The 21,365-nt window shown below is 41.7% G+C and overlaps 2 protein-coding genes across 3 annotated transcripts; one reads left to right on the top strand and one right to left on the bottom strand.

Annotated features, from left to right (window-relative positions):
- The first annotated feature begins 1,423 nt into the window (after nucleotides 1-1,423).
- Nucleotides 1,424-15,064, top strand: LOC116938744 (uncharacterized). Of its 2 annotated transcripts, XM_032946309.2 has the most exons (6): nucleotides 1,424-1,545; nucleotides 2,174-2,269; nucleotides 4,042-4,985; nucleotides 6,867-6,945; nucleotides 7,209-7,316; nucleotides 9,570-15,064. In XM_032946309.2, the coding sequence occupies exons 3-6, from the start codon at nucleotides 4,604-4,606 to the stop codon at nucleotides 10,717-10,719; spliced, it is 1,719 nt and encodes a 572-aa protein (XP_032802200.1). In that variant the 5' UTR covers nucleotides 1,424-1,545; nucleotides 2,174-2,269; nucleotides 4,042-4,603; the 3' UTR covers nucleotides 10,720-15,064. The 2 variants fall into 2 exon arrangements, with proteins under 2 accessions (XP_032802200.1, XP_075912413.1); XM_076056298.1 differs by lacking the exon at nucleotides 2,174-2,269 and having other exon boundaries at nucleotides 1,429-1,545.
- On the bottom strand, nucleotides 13,244-20,926 carry LOC116938886 (leucine-rich repeat-containing protein 72). The gene is made up of 7 exons (XM_032946626.2): nucleotides 20,897-20,926; nucleotides 18,297-18,370; nucleotides 17,692-17,761; nucleotides 14,953-15,034; nucleotides 14,598-14,711; nucleotides 13,597-13,686; nucleotides 13,244-13,458 (listed from the first exon to the last, which is right to left on the bottom strand). Exons 1-7 carry the CDS (start codon nucleotides 20,909-20,911, stop codon nucleotides 13,244-13,246), a joined length of 660 nt encoding a protein of 219 aa, XP_032802517.1. The 5' UTR covers nucleotides 20,912-20,926.
- Nucleotides 20,927-21,365: the final 439 nt, after the last annotated feature.

Genomic DNA, 21,365 nt, shown 5'->3' with positions numbered 1-21,365 from the left:
TGTAGGAGAAAACATTTATTAAAAAGTCAATTTTATTAAGTAGAACGTGTTGTCTATATTTATTTAAAGTGGCGCATTTTGATGTGACGTCACATTTCTCAAACCCCCCCCCCCCGCTCGTCACACATCGTCACAAATATCTGACCCCCCCCGGTGCGTGACGTCATTTATGGACGGCCCCCAAGAGCAAACGTTAAATTCCCATAAGGGGAAACATTGCCACCTGGTGGTTAAAACTATACAGAACGTTAATGGATTTCTGCTTAGATCTACGCACTTTCAATCGAAATCTGAATATTTTTACTGGAGGAATCCGATGAGCTATAAAGCTCTTTTTCACAGATGTCCAGTAGGGGCTGGCCAAATCGTTCCAACTACAAATACAACATCACGATAGCAGCTATTAGCTTCTTTTTCAGCAGCGAACTGGTTACAAATGGTAGCTCAATGATAAGTGGCTTATCATGTGGACATTTCTAGCAGCGAAAATAATCTAAATAATAATGGTTTACTTGAGCGTGATGCACATTTCCCGCGAAATGTTTGGTCATCTATTTTAAATCAATACTGTAACAAATACAAATGCTATTTTTTTGTAAAACTGCTGTATTACGGTTAATGTACAATCTACCAGCTACCAACGCAGAAGATTCCCGAGGTTTGATCTTCCACGAAGCTCATGAGTCCACCCTCGACCGCATCCACCGCACAAGCCATAGCACTAGATGCGGATACCTGATGCATAAATGCATACCTTATCAGTGCCTCCTTATTACAGACCAATTCAGACCTTATTGTTCACCCGTGCCCTTTTAAATCTCAACGTTCATCCTACAAAGTCCCATCACAAGGGAGAAACACAAACACAGCATTGAAACGGCTGTATGCCGTATGGACCTGCAAACTGAATTTCCCTGCTCACGAATACGAGTAAACGGTACGGGAATGCAAATGGTAAAAAAATAAAACACTCCAGCAGCGTACGACTGTGCTCATCCAGAACAGACACACGTATAACAAACAGCATATAAGGGGCCGTCCATAAATGACGTCACGCACCTAAGGGGGGGGTGGGGTCAGACATTTGTGACGATGTGTGACGATGGGGGGGGGGGAGGTTTGAGAAATGTGACGTCACATCAAAATGCGCAACTTTAAATAAATATAAACACGTTCTACTTAATTAAATAGGCTTTTTTATATAAATGTTTTCTCCTACAACATCAGAGTGCAGGCGTGCAGCGCCATATTAAATACGCACTACAATGCCAATAGTTTAAAGCGATTTGAAACATTTTTTTGTGGGGGGGGGGGGGGTTGGGCAGAGCTTTGTGACGTCATATTTTAAGGGAGGAGGGGAGTCTGACTTTTTGTGACGTCGTGTGACGAGGAGGAGGAGGGGGGGGGAGATAAAAAATAGTCCAACATCGCGTGACGTCACTTATGGACGGCCCCATCCACACAAAAACGAAGGAGACAATCACAGCGATGCACTCCGCCGGCTCGCTGCGACGAGACGTGATCATCACCACCCCTCGCCCGGAGGTACGCAAAAGGAGGTCGTGGACGCAAATCCCGACCCCTTGACGCCTGTTGGGAACTGTGGAGTTTACGGTCTCTGTGTGTATGTCTCTGTCTGTCTCTCTCTCTTCCTCGTGGTCGTATCGGATTTCTGTCCGTTTTGTTTTGTACCTCCCAACACATCTAGAAACAACATGCGTTTACAGCATTAGGCTACGGCTCTAAAAGGTCCGCACGAAAAGTCGCTCACTCAATTAGAGCTAAACAATTTGTGGCCGGGTCGCTTCCGAAATAAGAGCCCAGCGGAGCCTTTGCCTGGTAAAACAAACATAGTTTAGTGATATTCTTTGGTTCTTTCGGTAAAGTCACGTAGAAGGGAAACAATAAAATAAGGAAAAGTAAAATAAAAATTGGTTCCCTTCTACGTGGTGACTTTACCGAACGAACCAAGAATATGAATCCCTGCAGTCACGAAAACTTTAAATCTAAATGCAGTTTAGCTAGTTTAGTCTAGAATGTGAAGTTGCAGTTGTTGCTTTGCACCTCCGTCGGCGGTAAGAAAGACGACTGGGACCGCGTTATATAAGAATGTCGCGGTATTAATCAATTAAAAAATCGCGTTTTGTTTGACCTCCCCACCCACCCGCGCCAGCGCGCGATCCGTAGCGGGCGCCTCCTCGCCCCCCTCCCCTCCCCCGCCAGTGTGAGCAGAGAGCGAGAGGCGTGAGGGCCTGGAAATCCAACCGAGGTACAGTGCTTTAGTTTTACTGTGGCAATATTACTGACGGCGTGTGTTCATCTGTATCGTCCTAGTGTATGCTCGAGGAACATTGGACTCGTGCTCTGTAAGGTCGACGCGTTATTGCTGAGCTCGCGCACCACGGATTTCCGTTTGTGACCTATTTGGCAGTGTACCGCGCTAATCGATATCGTCCGTGTAACAGATTAACGTTACACTTTGCACGGACATTGTCGATTAGGCCATGTTTATACAGTAATTGCTTACGTAAACACGTGCAAGGAAACTGTCCACATACAACAACAACCGCCATTCGCCACTAAGTAGCGGTGACGTCACCACGACGCTTGTGCCAGGCTAGGTGCACTTTGTGAGGCCACGTGAAGTGTCGAACGCCCGCTGGCAGGAGGAGGTCACGGGGCAGACCCAGGTGCCATAGGTCGACTGACTGAGATGACTGAGATGACTGGCTGATGCACCACCTGTGCCCCCTACTGTGCCAACCTGCTGTGCTTTAGCCACCCAGCGCTCCGCTCGTTGTTGTGAGTGTCGCTCCTCCGCCCTCCGTTGTTGTTGGAGGGCGACTGCCTCCAACTGCCCAGTAGCCTCAAGGTGCACCAAGCCTGGCACTAGCCCAGTAGCGTCCTTCATGAGCTTCCTCCACAGAGGCCGATCTTGACACCGCTGGTACCGGTCATCGGCAAGTCCACTCAGCTCCACGTCCTCCTTTACCACATCACTCCATCTCTTCTCTAGCCCGTGCCGTGCCCGTTTAGCCCCTCGATCCGGCTGAACAAAAGCTGTTTGGGCATGCGGTGGCTGGGCGTGCGGGCTACATGACCCAGCCAACGCAGCCTTGCCTGCCGGAGGAGCTCACTGATGGGACTTTGCCCACATCTTTCAAGGATTTGTGAGCTCCTCACACAATCCAGCCTGGTTAAACCCAGGATGGATCGTAGGCAGGCCAGCCTAAATGTTTCCAACCGGCGAAGATGTTCCATTAGGGGGGTCTACGTTTCGCAAGCGTAGAGAAGGGAGGGAATGATCGTGGCCGAGAAGACCTGAAGCTTAGTGCGGAGCGACAGACCAGGTAGCTTCCACACAGCGTTATGAAACCGATGAAAATATAATGACGCTCAACTGATTCGGAGTGAGACCTCTGCTGTTAAACCGGAACCGGTCATGAGCACACTGCCCAGGTATGGGAAACTCTCCACTCTCTCCACAACTGCCCTATCACTAATTGGGAGTTGTGGGGGTGGAGTGTTCGATGGTACAAAATACCCAGGCAGGTGCTTAGTTTTGGTGGGGCTGATGGTAAGGCCCCCACCTCTCCGTGGCAAGCTCCAGGTTCAGCAGCAGCGCCTCCAACTCCTCTGCGTGAGCAGCAATTACCAGATCATCAGCATACATAACATGGTTGAGCAATAGGCAGCCATCCCTTGACCGCACCTGGGCATCGATCAGCCTCCCATTGTATCTCTAGATACAATGCATTCATATCGTGTACTTTCGTGATATAGTGACACTATTAAACGTAGACAAGGGACTGTTCGTGCAGTGCAGCTCGCACTCTGATACCATTGTATGAGAGGATACCAACAACGTGTGGGACCAACATTTGATTTCAATAATGTAGAGCAAACACTGCAGATTGTTGCATTATCGCGTTTTAAATAAATGGAAGTCAGGTGATTAATGGGCTTTTAAGATGCACGTACATGTCAGTATTCTTAAATTGTATATATTCACAATTCTAATATGACCTTTTCACTTTCCAGATCCTTCAACAGTTGCAAAGAGCAGTTGGCATCTGAAGCAGATTGCAAGAGCTGCATGAACAGACTGCTTTTCGTCACCGCGTCGAGAGACAATGGGTGCATTTTAACAAAACTGTAATCCAGCAAAATAAGCAGCGTATTAAGTGCACACATCAGAGACTTCTACTAGACAAGCACAAGGCTGGGAGTTGACGCCGAGAAGATTGATTTGAAGTAATTTACGAAAACGGGAAAAAAGCTTTTTTGGGAAGATTGTACATGTCCATTCATAAGATTTTGACATGTTCAAAATCATTTTTTATTTGAGGAAAACCCAATGTTTTACTCGTACAAGAACTTGTTAATGTGCTAAGTTTTTTCAGAAAAGAATTGGCTGGTGAAAAAGTTATTACAAGTGCACATACATTCTACAAAAAGGATCAAAGGCTGCGGAGACAGTTTTGCAGTTTCTAATTTCAACATTTAATTTTGGAGCTGCATATATTTTAAATACACTATATTTACCAGAGTATCTGCCATTGATTGGCATATAACAACGCATAATATCGATTTGTATGCAGAAATGCATGCAAAAATATCGAAAAAGAGAGTTAATAGCAAGATTGAAGCATCACCCCGTAGGAGGTGTACTCCAAGGTCTCCTGGAAAAACTAATTTAAGGAGTTGTACTAAGAGTCCGAAACACAAACTGCAGACTGTGAAAAATACAATCGATAGACTGTTTAGCTATTCTCTGAGAAAGAAGAGATGTTTGAAAATTGTAGACCAGATTGAGAAGTTTAGTTCAGATGAAGATTTTGAATCTCCTAAAAAAAAGATTAGAATATGGAAAACGGTGACAAAACAAGAACATTTTAAAAAACAGCATGGATCCCCTTTGAAAACATATCAAGATAAAATTGCACCTCATCCAAGCAGTGATGGTTCAACAGCAAGCCGTTATGGTATGGTCTCTCATACAGGTTGCATAATCTGAGGCAAAATAATGTTTATTTGTCGTGCGTACAATCATGAACACTTCCAACTGGAGTTGTGCCATGAAAGTTGACATTAAATTAGGGGTGTACCAGATGTCCCCTTTTGTTTTTAATTGATTTCCGGTAGAGCGCGTCCTCGAAATCACGTCGGCGATAAACCAAGTACCACACTAATAGGGATTTTTTTTTTTTTGGGGGGGCGGGGGGGGATGACCTCAAAAAGAAAATTGCAGTGTGCAAAGGAATGCTGAATTGTCTCCATGATGCTCAGAAATATAATGTACTCTACCGGGATGGTACATTTGACCGGACAGTTTGACCGAGCAATTTGACTGCTTGGTGCGATGTCGCTACAGGTTTCCTTCGATTTACAGAAGGGATGCGTGAAACAAAAACATGCGTCAAACGAAATTTTCATTCATCGAAATGTCTTTTCCCCGTTAATTTAATACTTTACATTTAGAGATGCGTTTTGGATAGTTTTCACAGCTCTACTCAATAAAAAAAATACAGATGTCTTTTCACAATACAAAATATAATATAGAACAAATATTTAAAGGATGGAATAATCAATTTAAAACGGGGAACTCGCAAAAGATCTACGTGTTGGAATGACTGCAATGGTGAAGTGGAGGCTTGCACTTTAGGGATACCATAACGCTGTCACTTATGGATAACTAGCCTTTTGCCCGTCCAAGGACGGGTGTATTGCAGTAAATCTGAAACCTTGCAAGTGAAAAGCAGACCGCGAAGTGATATTCATTGCATTAATGCGTGTGAAATTTGTAAGGGCGCAGTGACACAGACCTAATTCATTTTAAGGTTATAATTTCTTGTTCATCATGACGTCCTTTTTACTTTGATGTCTGAATAGCGTTACGGAGATTGCGTGATGTGAGGGTTCTGCCTTTGTAGTGAGGGTTGTAAGTTTACGCCGAGGAGAGGGGAGGAGGTGCCTCGGCCCCCCCATGTGGAGTGACGTCACCTAATTATTAATGGTGGGGGGGATGTCCATTTGGAGGATGTCACCTGCTCATGAATATTAATGAGGGGGGGATGGTCGATGTGGAGTGACGTCACGAGCGTTAAAGACATTGGTGATTATAGTAGGTATATACACCCTTCTGGATACTTGTTTCATGGGACGTGCCATGCGAAATTTCGTTTACCTGGAAATTCTATTTCGTCCACAATTCGTTGAATAAACGTTTGTAAATCTAGGGATACCTGTACTGTGACCATTGGGTTGTGCTTTCCAGAATTGGCTTGTGATTTTTGGTGGTTTCAGTAAATTGTTTAACTGTTTATAGATTTATTACATACAAATCAACATAAATAATACCATATTTTTGTTATTTTATTTGAACCTATCTATGTGACTTTACCGAAAGACCCAAAGAATATGAATTCCTGCCGTCACGAAAGCTTTAAGTCAAGATTTAATATAAATTTAGTTCTTGTGGAATTTTTTGAAAAAGGAATATACCTGTGCATCTCACCCTTAAATAATCAGTGTTTAGTTTTATATAGTGTAATTCGTGTAATTGTTTGACATTAATGAAAATGTGTATCTTGAGCCCACCTTTTAAAAGTTTCCTATTCGTATTTCACTTAAGAAGCATGTTGACACCAAATTAAGATGTTCAGTATTCAATCGAATCTTTTTTATTTGGTGCACCCTTAAGTAATATCAAAGCAAATGCAACAAAACCTTTAAATGTTTAACATAAGTGATTTAATTTGTGGGATATTTCTGTATCATTTCAAGAACAATTTAGAGTGTCCTAAATGTGAATTGCAGCTCCAGCTCAGTGTCTTGTGACATTTTGTGAACCTTTGACCTTGCAGATCCCAGCGATTTATCTTGTGATCAGTGGGTGTTGATTAAACCCAAACTTCCTTATTCTGGACAGAAATATTCTGGAAGGTAAGTCTAAAAAACAATGTCATTTAAGTTTCGATTGAAACGAATGTCTCCTGTTCCTTTAATGAAACCGCATTCTTGTTAATTATGTACGTCACACAATTGAAATACTGCAGTAAGTTTGTTTTATTTTACGATTTAAATGCAAATTGTGCATACACTCGTATTAACATGTATTTAAAATGAGTTACCATACCAATGTTCTGCATACCATATTAATATTGATCTCCTTTGCATTATTGCTTTGTAACTTTCATTCATAATAGAAGTGTGGATGAGGTGTCAAAGAGACTGCGGGATACATGCATGTCCATCCAGCTGGAGGGAAGGCACAAAAACATACACTTGATTGGTCGTGCTGTCTTCCTGAAGAGGTATGCATTGTCCTCTGCGTTGTTAATTTTAAATAAAGTCCATTGAACAAAGTAATTTTGCTATCGCATGTAATATTTTCTTTAACTTGGTTATGTTTTTAAAACAGTCGATTTTCGAAATAGAGCAACATTTGTCTTGTGCACAACCCTATCTGCATTTCCTATTAGTGGGGGCTGAACCACAATCTTTCCTATTGCTTACCAATGAGTTTTCATTTGAATTTTCACCAACAAGAACCTTTGACAACTGCAAGATCCCCCCCCCCCCCCATTAACGGTTTCCATAGATAATGAAAGCATCAAACAGCAGCTAACATTCCTTTTGTAGTTGGTAACAGGATGGTAACAGGATAATTAAAGACAAAGATGAAGACGATAGACAAGAGTTCTTAATTGCAAGGCCCACGGGCCACTGGCGCCCCCTGGTGGCCTTTAGTGCGGTCCCTGATGAGCGGCCTCCAACAATACACCAATGTAAAAACACCCCCATCGTGCCGTCAAAACCCATAGTTTCAAATGTGTGACGGCCCTTACACTCATGTCTTATCGGCAAAAGTGAAGAACACTTTGTTAGACATTGCCATTGTCACTACCATAGCCACCGTCCCCTTCTGTCGTTGCCGTCATTGATACTTGTTGTAAGTTACTGGTGGTTTTATCATTTCCACTGCTTTCACGTCACTGCTGCTAAGACAGTATACTGGGACAAGTGTTACAAGGGCACCCAGAGAGGTTGGTGACCACACATGATTAAAATACAATACTACTTTATATTATGTCGCTGTGGTCAGTTACAGTCTGGATAACGATTAAAATTAGAAGTGCCAATTGGCACAGGTGTGAGATGGTGGTGAAGACAATGGATGAAGGTGGTTATGGTAATGTTGATGAAGATAATTATGATTTTGGATATTTAGAAATGTTGAGGATGTCATCTTCACAACATTTTCCAAGTTCCTGCGTATGCAACTGCATTTGTAAGTTGCTGCATCCTATCCCTTAATCTGTGATTTTAACAGATAATTGCAGACAATAGTTTTTTTTCTACAGACAGGAAGAAAATGGCTATTTTATAAGAGTGTATTATCCCATGATGGGGGTCCTCCCAAACCATCACAGACACGAGGATAATAACTGTATTGTCAATATAAAAGTGTTTTCTGCAATTGTACAATTTTCTGTGGTTACCTTCAAATCATCTGCAGATGTTACGGCACCTGTTAGTGATATATGGCATGAAGTTAAATCTGACATAAGAGCAGACACATTCACTTAATAAATCTGAATTTACTATTTTGTGTATAATTTGTAGATAACCCTTTGTAAGATTCTGCGAAGCTGTCTGTGAATGTAAAAATATTACAACTAAATAGCATATTCTTGGTTCTTTCGGTAAAGTCAGGTGACTTTACCGAAAGAACCAAGAATATGAATCCCTGCAGTCACGAAAGCTTTAAATCAAAACTAAATTGCAGTTATATGAAATGTTATCAGGTGCTGTTAACGTTAAAAGATGGTGCCATCCGAAAAAAAAACAAGTCGTTCTATATATGTACCGAGGGTGCTTTTTCCACGTGACACACGTTTTAAACTTCGTTCACAAGCAAAAAGAAACTTTTTAACTATGTTCAACTGCACTGGTATAGTATTTGACATCATTCCCATCTCGGTGTTCCATTCAATGCAGCATTATTATTCACCATATATTTGAACATTTTTTTAAATATACAATGTTTGACACGTGCCAGATAGTGTGAGACACAAGAGCTGTTTTTTTGGGTTCCATCTTCATTTTGTCAAATGGTACTGATTGATATTTACGCAAAAATGTAGTTTTATTTGAAAAGCAACCTAACGTTGGTAATTAGATTTTTCAACTAAATGGTACTGTTTATGTTAATTTTCTTAACAGCAAAATATTTAATACGTGAATTTTTAATGATGGGCTGCACAAACTGTTTGAACCTTCAATTTCATTATACAAAAAAGGTCTGATTTCCTGCTCTAATGAGCATGGAGCAGGTGCACATCTCCTATTTACAGCCCTGAGCCAGTGGTGGAAATTCCATATTCTTATGGCTACTGATTTTATTCACCCTGGAGGGATAAAGCTGAGTCGACCCCCAAATCAGGCTTTGAACTTGCAACCATCTTATTGTGAGCCACTCACTCTTACCACTGAGTTAGGAGATTATTTAATATGTTCAGTTGTCAATGCATTGAAGTAAATTTTGTTTCAATTCATGTTCACAGAAATCTGAAATTGGGAGAAAAGACTGTGCAGAGGTTTTTGAATGAGAATTTCTCAATCAAAATCCACGGTCAACAGCAGCATGAAGATTCACCAAAACGGAGCACACTTGCCCAAGAAGTGTCACAAGATGCAACAGATGCAGAAAAAAAGTGCGCAGAAAAATCCAAGCAGAACATTTCTGTCAGTGGCATTACAATTGGTGTTGGAGAGTCAATGGAAACTGCCAATGCACCTTTGAAGGAAGATTTTCTGTTAAACAACTCGGATGATGATCCATGTTCAGATGAGAATGACACAAATATACAGCCTGAGCACAGTTGTCAACAACAGCATGTATGCCAGTTGGAGGGGCAGCAGATACTCAAAGTAGCCATAGATATCAGGTCGTCAGCATTGGATCCTTCAAAATGTAGCACACATGCAGAGCAGTTGAACAATAACAATGCTGTCTTATCGAGAAAAAAGTTGCTTTCTAGGAAAATGAAAAATGTCTCGCCTCCAAATCTTGATGTGTTGAAGACGTCAACAGGTACAACTTTGGATTGTGATGTAAAGCAAACACTTGATGAGTTACCAAAAGGTTCTGAAATAGCTGACACGGTAATTAAAAATGAAACTTCGAATAACATTTCTTCGCGACTAAGAAAAAGACCAAGTGACAGTGGGCTTAGTGGTGATCAAAGTTTCCAAGGTAAACACCTAAATGAAGATAATGCAATCAGAGGAGCAATTGAGTTCCAGACACCAGATAACACACAGTCTGCAAAACGGTACAAGCTACGTTCCCACACAAAACTAGACGCACAGCTGCAGTCGAGCAGTATTTCTATACAGAGTATCAAAAGCTTGTGTGGTTCACCAAAGAAAAGCTCACCCCTTAAGCAGAGTGTGCCTGTCGATTATATTGAAGATGACAGCCCTATTGTACAAAACAATGGGTCCAAAATGGATACCCAACAAAATGGGAATGATGAAGCAGACACCATCTCTGCGTCCAGGCCAGTGAAAGTTAACAGTACATCTCATGTCCAGGATGAAGCGTTTTCCTTCTCCCAGCAACCAATTGTTGCAGGACCATTTCGTTCTTTATTTTTTAGGGCCATTGATTCCAGAAGAAGTACAGTGTGGTCTTTTGTGAATGAAAACTGATACGTGTATTCTTCAGTGTTGTACAATTTATTTGGATAATTTTAGTGGGAATCTTTTTTTAAATGTTCCTGACGTACTAAACATTTGACTAAACTCCTGTCTCATTCAAACATTTCATTCAGGAAGACTAGTTCTTAGAAAACTATTTTATGATAAATTTGACATTGTAGAGAAAGTGACAATATCTGTTTACATTGGCTTTGATCAATGTGTTGTTTGAAATAGATGTTGATTAAATATGCTGTGATGTAGTTGTAATGCATTTTGGCTTTAAACAAACAAACTTTTGAGACCTAAATTATATTGAGATTTTATCAAAAGGACAGTGATTATTTGATGTGCCCACGTGCATTGCATACGTTTTGTTTTGTATGCATGTTCAACTTTCGCACCGTAAGTGAAAACGCACTTCTTTAGAACATTTTTTTATGTTTAGTTGTCCTTCCCTGCACCCCCAAATAGCACGGTTGGCTATGCACGGTTTGAAAGAAGTCCAACGTATGTAGCCAACTGTGCTAGGGGGAAGGACCACGAACTAAACACAAAAAGCAGTTGTTTTTTTAGATGTGCTTGAAATTTTGTTAACATTAATTAAACTATTTTACATGTTTTTTTATGCCACCATGTATATACTGACTTAAAATATATAAAATAAAGCTACTTTTGTTTTAATAATTAAATGCATGTAATGCCAATCAGTGTCGATACCCCATGACAGTTCATTCAGAAACATTGAGGCGTTTTAATCTCTAAAACGTCCTTGAAATTAAATTCTAATCAATTCGGCAGCCCACCTCAATTTGTGACTTGAACTCACCTCCACAGCTACAGATGAACATATTTTAAGGTGGCAAGTGTTGTACAGTTAATGTGTTCACTGCGGACGCTGATTGTGTTTAGCGAAAGTGTATTGCGATTAGGCGTGGAGGCTGGGCTTTCTTTTCATCACGGCGCCTTTGCTCAGTTGTGGGCACATTAATCCAGTCAAACAGGGAAAGCTCCATCAATGAGCGTTTGGTGACTCGCTCCACAACAGCTTCCTCTGGATGTTCACGTGGAGATCTGTTTAAAACATTCAGTAATTAACATTTGCATGGTGTTACGCAATCGTGCATTAACCAAAAAGCCAAGGAACGCTACTTACATTGCTGGGTTGTGGAGGCCTTTATCGAGCAGTAGATAGATAGAGGTATTTGTGCCCCGTTGTCTGCATTGCAGTGTCTGCATCTTGGAGTGCTTAAAAATAAATCCCATCGTGGAGTCTCGCAAAATTAGGGGAAATTAGTTGCTACAATCCACACATTTTTGGCAAACTCGGGTGTTTTATTTTTCTAGCAGCCCTCCAACAAAAGCCAACAATCTAAACTTGTGGATTTTAGGATTTCTGTACCCTGTGTATTATGGGAATTGCTGGAAATTTGGGGCATCGCACATATTTTTTTTATTTTGAGGGATTCGACTTCTGATTTCGTTTTTATCTACTGTACAGGGCCGAGGTATGTGTTAATGAAGGCACTACTCTTCAATGAATAACGTCCAGTAGTTGTTTTTTGTGCAGCATTACTTTAATGCTGTATATATACAGTACTCAGAGTTCATGTCCTGCTTTTACAATGCAACACCTGTTTGATAAAACACATCTACTTGCAGCATACTTTGGGACAAGTTTACGACTGCATTTAATCACAGTATCACTTGAAAATAAGCAAAGCGATTGACAAGTAGAACATGTTATAAAAAAAACATCGAGGCTGAGTGCTTGAAAAAGTGAAAATGTGCTAACCGTACAGCACTTGACATTGTTTTACTTGCCTTTTGTAGTGGTTAGCAACCTCATAACCTACAACAACAAAAAGTTGAAATAGAATCTTTTTAAGATGTACACAAATCTAGCATATAATTTCATAATAACTTTCATAACTCGCAATACACTTCATATGGTCCTTAACTAAAGGATAGATGTATTGGCTTTCCTTGTGCTTTTTATTGCCATGATATTGAGATCCATATGTTCATAGTTGTGCAGGTACAATAAACATTGAGTAAATGACAACGAAATCGTATGATATCGCTTAATACCAAACCAGCTGATAAACCAAATTTTTATACAACGTGCATTGTAATGTATCCAAAAACAACTGCATCCTGAGATGGTGTACACCAAGACGTCCAGAAAGTGGACCAGGAAATTAACTTCATTAAACTATACAACTAAACTTTTATTTTGACAGGTAAGGCCCACTGAGCTATATAGCTCTTTTAGAAGCAACCTAGCCACAAATGATAGCGCAAATAAGTGACTTATCACGTGGAAATATATTACAGCTAAATTACTTTAAATGCAGGTTTCTAAATGTCGAGGGAAAAACCGGAGGACTTGGAGAAAAGTCCACGACCACGGAGAGAGAGAACATGCAGACTCCAAATATACAGGCATTAGGGTTGGGATTGAACCCACACGCTCCTGTCTACCAGGGGAGGGAGTTAACATCTTGCTAAAACTACGAGGCTTTGTTATGGGAAGTTACGTTTGAAAGCCGTAAACAAGACGGTGCCCATTTAACTCAAGGATAAACAACCCTCGCATATTCTCACTTGGTGCGGTCGAGGGTGTCTTGGCCGGCCAACACGGAGTGGGGGGCAGCTCTGCCCGTCGGCCGAACGCCACCGACAGTCTCACTCGTTCTCTCTCTCCCTCGAAGTGCCTGCTAGCCTCGGCCCTCTCTTCCTCTTTAACCTCTGGGAGATGCAGCATCATGCGTTCATATAAAACAAGAGAACAATAGGTTATTTTAAAGACAATTATTTAATCCTCACACTCCAGTTTGTCAAAATCAGTTTACAGTACAAATGTCAATAATAAAATTGTACACTTACCGCATCTGTCCAGGAGCTGAAGGGACTGTATGTGGTAAATTACAGTTGTCCGATAGGTCAGCTCTTGGGAAAGTGGATTGTGAAACAGATCTATAGGAGTCAAAGTTAATTGACAACGTTTACTAGCAAGAGCGTACGAGTTAGTATGCATAGTACTGCTGTTTGTAGAAACGACTGGAGAAGAGATGTAATACTTAGATAATATATATTTCAGCTTAAATTGCAATTTATTCAATGCACATGGTATATTCCAGGGACGTGCGGTCAGGGGAGGCAGAGCCTCGCCTCTCGTACTCCAATGAAAATAGCTGTTACGAAAAGTAAAAAAGAAAGAAGAATAAAATAAATAATAAGATTTCTTTTTTACTGATTTGTGTTATAAATGTCATTTGTGTACGATTCCAATCATTTTCATGGTCAAAATCGCCAAATTTGTGGAGCTCCGCTGCAAATACCGGAAGAGACGAGAGGTGAGGCAGCGACGAGCTCAGCCTCTCCTCTGATTGCGCAACCCCTCAGTAACTGGATGGAGCGAGGGCAATAAGCGCGTGCCTGTTACTATCTCAGTATGTCACCAATGTAATGTTTGTAGACCCCTTCATTTCATGTCCTCGCCTTCCATACTCCAGGTAACTTATTTCACATGTGTATAAATATATTTAGGCTCGCTGGTCTCTTCATGAAACTGTAATGAAAAAGCACCAGGGGAGGCAGCGATCACATCTGCCTCACTAAGGGGGACGTGTCTAACACGCCCCCCTCAGTAAAGACGCCCCCATCAGTGAGGCCACGCCCCCCCTAAGTGTGTGAATCTGGCTCTGACACGAGCCAGTGCCTCCCCAGCCATTGACCTCACCGCACGTCACTGGTATATTCCCAGTATTCTATTTTATCCCCAGTAGCAATGCTCCTTCAAAGATTAAAATGGCCATAGCCTTGAATAACAGTATTGTCAATGATAACACTTCTGCCAGAATATTGCTTTGTTGCATGATGCTTACTAAGTGTCAAAAGGCAGGTCATCCTGCGGAATTCCATCAGCGTGTTCTCCAGGCTTGTCAGCTGGTTGTTGTTCAGTAACAGAGTTTGCAAGCAAGAAAGGTGGAACAAACATCCTGCTCCCAGGAAATACAATAAAGATGTGGTGGTTAGAGTGTTATTGAGTCAGATCTTTTATCACCACTGTTGCTTGGTGATATTGTTGGCAATAAATCACAATGCTGTATCTGTTGTTAAGTGTCATTGCAGCTGAAATTATACAATTTAGCATAATTTATAGATATCAATTATCAATTTGTATTGCAATTATGAAAATGTACTGTACACGATTGTACTTGCAACTTTGAATTGTATTACCTGTTATATCTTTCAGCTTGTTATTATTCAAATAGAGTTCAGTAAGTCTGTAATTCGTTTTCAAGAAGTTGGCAGTTTTCAGCTGTGAAATAAACACGTGTTTATTAATGAATTTGTAGACAAACGGACAGTTGTCATTTTTCATTACTAAACATTGCAAAAACTTAGAGAAAACTATCCACTTTAAGTAAAGAGATCAGCTCAAATGTGTGTTTTCCCTAAACTCTGATCGGCTCGAAAAGAATGGACTCAACACTGGAGTCACCACTGACCTTGAGCTCTCGTTCTCTTGTAACACATTTTAAATAAAACAGTGTCTAAATGCTCCTGCATCTCAAGATGCTGTACAGTTAATGTAATGAATATCTAAGCTGGGTATCTTCCATTGTCTAATCGAGCCTGTCACCAGTTACGTTTGGTTCACGGAGGGTAGGTGTGAATAATAATTCGCATTTTTAAGGCGCAAGGGATCTCAGTGCGCCATGCACGAAGTTAGGAAATATAAATACTACAAATGTATATGTATCTATGGTGAACTTCGTTCGTACCGTACGTAGCGAACCGTGCCAATCGGAGGTAAACTGGAGGACATAGGAAGCTCACAATATATGGGTATTTCGAGGGAGTGGAGAGGTCATTCAGAGCAATGGACTGGGTAGCCCGTGTACAATAACAAAATTCAGGATCTACTTAATGATGGTAGCTATACCAACATTAAAAGAGATCCCACCAACCGCCTCGTTACGATAACCAACAATATCACTGATTCCACATCTTTAATCGAACCAACCAAGCGGTTTTCCTTAAAACCCTCTGCTGCTCAACCACCCAGATTGTATGGATTATCAAACATCCATAAAGAAGGGACACCCCTTCGTCCTATCATCTCCACCATTGACTCACCCACCTACAAACTGGCCCGATTTTTGTCTGAGACCTTACAGCCATTCACTGGTAAGACCACCTCAGCTGTACTTAACGCAGCTCACTTGGTATCATTAATTAAGGACATCTCACTATCTCCAGGTGATTTGCTCGTTCTTTTCGATGTGGTCTCTTTGTTTACCAAAGTTCCTGTGCCTGACACCATTGCAATCATTGAAGATTTTGTCCAACAAGGACTGAACGCTGATGTACCAGCCCTGGTTAGACACTGCCTCACCAACACTTCACCTGGAATGGAACATTCTACAAACAAGTTGAAGGTATCCCAATGGGTTCTCCCTTATCTCCAGTTGTAGCCAATGTTTTCATGGGAAAAATTTAGACAGATGCCATCCAGGCATCCACTCTACGCCCGTCCTTGTGGAAGAAGGTACGTAGATGACATGTTCGTCATCTGGCCACATGGCCGACCAGCTCTGAACCAAATCCTCAACCACATCAATTCCATACACCCAGCCATCAAGTTCACCATGGAGGTGGAAAAGGATGGCAAGTTGCCATTCTTGGATGTTTTAATCGAAAAGAGACCAGATGGCTCAATGGGACACTGTCTACAGGAAAGCCACCCATACAGATGCCTACCTAAAACCTGACTCCCACCACCATCCATTCCAGAAGAATTCCCTCATCAAAGCTCTACACCATAGAGCTTGTATTTCCAACCACCACCTAGCCAGTGAACTGGAGCACGTACACACCAAGCTCTCAAGATGAATGGATATTCAGACTACACAATCCGTAAAGCTATCACCCCAACCGTTGGGAAAGAACCATCTGAGGACCCAATCAAAACAATTACTTTGCCATATATAGCAGGGGTCACCAAAAATATTTCCAAAATCATGAGCAAAAACAAGATCCAGGTGTGATTTAACACTACGTAAAATTCGTGATCTGATCCCATCTGTGAAGGATGTGATCCCTGACATGCAATACCCCGGCGTCTACAAACTAAGCTGTGTCTGCGGCAGTAGTTACATTGGGGAAACTAAGTGACATGTCTCGGACTGTGTTCGAGAACATAAGGCAGATCTGAAACAGGGTAGGACCAACACCTCGGCCGTGGCTGATCATTGTTTTAATGTGGTGGGCTCACGAAATTGATTTCTCCAAGATGACGGTACTTTGCAAACCCACTGGCTATCAATAAAGATTCGTTCATGAAGCCATCCATATTTATAGACACAGACACAATTTCAACCGAGAAAATGGGTACAAACTGAGAAGGACGTTATTAACCAGTTTAAGTCAAAACTGGCTGTGATGTTTCCATCCTACCTTCCGATGTTAGTTGTTATTTGCGGCTCTCTGATTTTACATTAACAGGTTAAATTTGTCAGCCACCTCGTGCACCGACGTGGCTGCAGCTCTGCTATCTTACATTACATGCTAATTTCTCTCACGTTAACATAGCCACCTCTGCGCGCTCATCATGGAGGTCGTGCTCCGAACTTACATTAACATGCTAATTTCTGACATTAACATTAATAGCCCCGCCCACTTCGTTTATGACCCTTGGGCTACACCCATTTCAAACCTTTAAAACAGTCTGCCTCAGCAGCTTTCCTCTCTTAATTCCTCCTGATGACGACCGCTTGCGTCGCGATCGAAACGTCGTAGATTTTGTTGTTATTTTCTTTGAACCTATCTATGTGACTTTACCGAAAGACCCAAAGAATAGCCATATATATGTTGAGGGCAATTAAGATGGTAAATTATCAAAATTATGACATACATGAGAACAGTTTGAAATGCTTTAGAAAACTGAACTGATAATAAATAAGTATATCTTACCTTATTTCCATTCAGCCACAAATAGTTTAAATTGTGGAATCTTGATAGATCAGATAAATGTGTCAAACTTCTGCATAGACAATACACATTAAATCAGTTCCATTGTTCCATGCTCGAAACTAAAAAGTATGATATAGACATTACCTAACAGTAAGTTAATAAACCATGGGGCAGGCCAATGCTTCTTCCAACTAAACCCCGATCACCATATTTAGCATGTACCATTGCAATACTATACAAAAATATATATTTTACCAGGCGAGGCCTACTGATGTATACAGTATAGCTCCTTTTCAGAAGAAATGACAGCTCAACGAAGTGGTTATGCATAAATGTATAGGAGCCAAATACTCTAAACGCAAATAAAATAGTGTACAGTGTTAGCATTGCTCACTGAAGAGTTACTGTTTGTAATATCCATTTCATTAATATTTCATGTTTAAATATTGCTTCATGGTGAGTGCCAACTGAGCTGAATTGGCACCGCTTAGCTACTCAGCTCAAAACCCTCATTTTGACAACTTGAGCTTTCTCCAGACATATTGCAAAAGTAACTGTCAATCACACACTCATTAAGAGGGGAAATGTCTCACGCTTTCACTTACTTGTGCGACAGACAAAGTTCATTCACATCTGCCATCTTTTTAAACCCCTGTCTCTTCAGTTCGTCACCAATTTCCTACAAAGGAAAGAGTGTTAAAATTACATACTCTACTGTAATTTTACAATGTCATTTTGTGATATCTACTGTGCAGTATATCATTGTTCGAAACCATACTGTAACTCACTTTATAATTGGCTGACACTGTCACATTTCTGCATGAATTTCAGACTGCGATTGCATTACATGTACTTTAAATGCGTTATCATCAGGTACTTCTGCACTGCCTTGTATGGCACACTCGATAAAAATCACCTTTGTCTCCATGAGAACTGCCATGTCCAAGCCTCCAATTGCACTGCTAAGGCTTGGCTTTCATAGACCACGATACACTTTATTCACTCAAAACATGCGGTGTACGTATAGTTAATGCTCGTACTGAATATACAGAAACTTTTTAAGACTGCATTGATATTTGATATGTTTAGCCGTACAATTAATCTGCACGTTGAATCTCAATGCAACAGTATCTTGTATCCTACAATTGGAATTACATACGTGCAACCTGCCCACAAACCTACATGGACTATTAGACCATGAACCTAGTTAGACCAGATATTTCACTTGTCGGTAGCACCTGAGATGGCATAACTTTCGTGGTTCCAATTTCTTTATGTGGCCAATAACTATGTGATAGCTATTTGAAATGAGCGGGTTATCAAATGAAGAACTCGTATTAACCACATACATAAATCGGTACTACTAAAGTTTTTCTACCTTGGTATCAGTTTCTGCTTTGGCCCGTCGACTATAAAGCACTTCCAATGACGCGAGACATTAACAAAGACAAAGACTCCCCCGTATTACCTTAGCAAACTGTTTGGGCAAGTACTGTGAAGGTCAGCACGGGATACGAGGGGGGGTGGGTGGCCAGGACCAATGACACTCAATAATATTCCCTAAATGACTGATTACCCGTGGGTGCTACCGGGAGGCACTAAATCTACCTCTTAATCTTCTGAATGAAACATTATTTGGTAATATTTCGTTGGCAACGGTGCACAAGTGAAATTATAATTGAGGCCCAGCAATGAGTCACTAAGTGGATAATGCAAATGATTATTTTGTGGAAAGTAGATTATGAGTTTCTCATTAACAAGAGTTCACAGTGAGACACGGTTGCCCATTATGCAATGTGCCAGCAACATTTGATTTCACTTTGAAGTCAAATGAGTTCGTGCCAGTAATATATTTCGAATTTTGAAAGGATTGTTATCAATATCTACGAGTAGGTAACTTCATTTGGCAATTTAAAACTGTTCATCAGGAAACATCAAAACAATTCTTATCAAGCGCCATGGTGTATAATGGCCAAAACGCCACCGATTATATATTGTTTCTTTGAAAAAATGCTATTGGTGGTATGCTTTGGGTCTTTCGGTAAAGTCACGTAGATGGTTCAAAGAAAATCACGTAGATGGTTCACAACACAAACGATCGCTTGTGTTATGATTGAAACGTCGTAGTTTTTTGTTATTTTCTTTGAACCATCTACGTGACTTTACCGAAAGACCCAAAGAATATGAATTCCTGCACTCATCAAAGCTTTAAGTCAAGCTATTGGCGGTGTTGAGTTTTTCCTATATCGTGTCTGAATTGACTCCACCCGGCACCACCCATATCACGTATTTCTTAAAGATGCAGTGCGACATGCGCACAAGGTACACAGATCCGTATACCATACACACACAGAGCGGTGATGGCAGCGGGTAGCACACTGAACTATGACGCTGGCTACCAAAGTTTGATTCCCGGCCACGGCTAACCTCTTGCGAATGATATCTGAGACGGTCCCGCATAACCGACTCTCTTCCTTTAGCACCCTGCACTTGACCATCGTGGTGAAGTTTCGTCGTCTCCCCAGAGGTGTTTACACACCGCGCTCATTTAAAAGACACCAAAGACACGTTCTGATACCACTCGCTGTTGATGTGCGTCGTGGCCGTGAGTCGAACTCAGCTGACCGGCTTCGCACGTATGTATAATGAAGATAAAGAACCCCCCCCCCTCCCCTCCCCTATTAGAGCCTTAACAGAATGTTGGAGCAAGTTGAGAGCACCTATGAAGGCCATCATGGCAACACGAGGGGTGAACAGCACCACGTCCGGCCGCCTTTGCCCCCCCCCCTCCCCCCATTAATGTTTAGGCACCGCGCCAAGTACCCGTGTCAGGCTGAGTCGACCTAGAGGAGGCCCAGGACCGGTTCAATCAAACATTCGCCAGTTGTGGCTCGTGAGCGGGGATCGACATCGGATCGGCGGGTTCGCAGCGCAAGGCGCTAACCGCTGCGCCACCGCTCCCCACACCACGCAAGTCACCCCCCTCCACCCCCCCCCCCCCCCCCCCGTAATGCCTAGCCATCGTTTTTACAATTCGCCAATGGCTCATGTGTGACCAGATACTTATCGCGATTAAACGTCGTGCTGTCTCGTCTCGTGCGTTCAATCCCTGGCCACGTTAACGCGAGGCTCGAGCTTAAATCGACTTCATCGGCGCCCGAGGGAACCCCTTCCCATCTGTTCCAAGCGAAGCCAAGCGGCGCACCTTCTCCTCTGCCATGTTTGCGTGCTTGTGATGGGGTTCGGTTGCCCGCAGTGACGCCGGTGGGCGAAGCGACGCCGCAATGACCCGGGGAGAAGGCAGGTGGGTGGGGGGGGATGGGGGGCCGCAAAACAACCACACACATAACTAGGGCTGGCTGAACGATTAATCGATTTCAAATCGATATCGCAATTTGAAACAATGTGATTTTAAAAGCGCTATGACTTTCTTGTTGGAATTGTTTTTTTGTTGTTGCTATTATTAGAACTTTATTTCTTTAACTTAGCAATTGTTCTATGTTTGATTGTGCTATTGAAATTAAAATGTTTCATAAAGACATGTTGGAAGCAAGTTCTCATCCTTGCATTAGAATATATAGAGTAGTAGCGGCTCATATTTTGATGGTTTAAATCTATTACACAGTGAATATTGACCTGAAGCTTGACTTTAAAAGATGTAATCGCAAATCAAA

The sequence above is a fragment of the Petromyzon marinus genome, chromosome 4 (assembly GCF_048934315.1).
Source record: "Petromyzon marinus isolate PM22_M1 ecotype Great Lakes invasive population chromosome 4, UKy_Petmar_22M1.pri1.0, whole genome shotgun sequence".
Classification (NCBI taxonomy): domain Eukaryota; kingdom Metazoa; phylum Chordata; class Hyperoartia; order Petromyzontiformes; family Petromyzontidae; genus Petromyzon; species Petromyzon marinus.
Note: the sequence above shows the minus strand (reverse complement) of the source record. Positions and strands in the feature narration are given on the sequence as shown.

Coding starts and splice junctions, on each gene's coding strand:
- LOC116938744 (XM_032946309.2), top strand. CDS start 4,604: ATGCATGCAAAAATATCGAAAAAGAGAGTTAATAGCAAGATTGAAGCA. Junction 6,946..7,208: donor GGACAGAAATATTCTGGAAG/GTAAGTCTAAAA, acceptor CATTCATAATAG/AAGTGTGGATGAGGTGTCAA. Junction 7,317..9,569: donor CGTGCTGTCTTCCTGAAGAG/GTATGCATTGTC, acceptor TCATGTTCACAG/AAATCTGAAATTGGGAGAAA.
- LOC116938886 (XM_032946626.2), bottom strand. Junction 15,035..17,691: donor TGTGGCTGAATGGAAATAAG/GTAAGATATACT, acceptor TTTATTTCACAG/CTGAAAACTGCCAACTTCTT. Junction 14,712..14,952: donor CAAGCTGAAAGATATAACAG/GTAATACAATTC, acceptor TCCTGGGAGCAG/GATGTTTGTTCCACCTTTCT.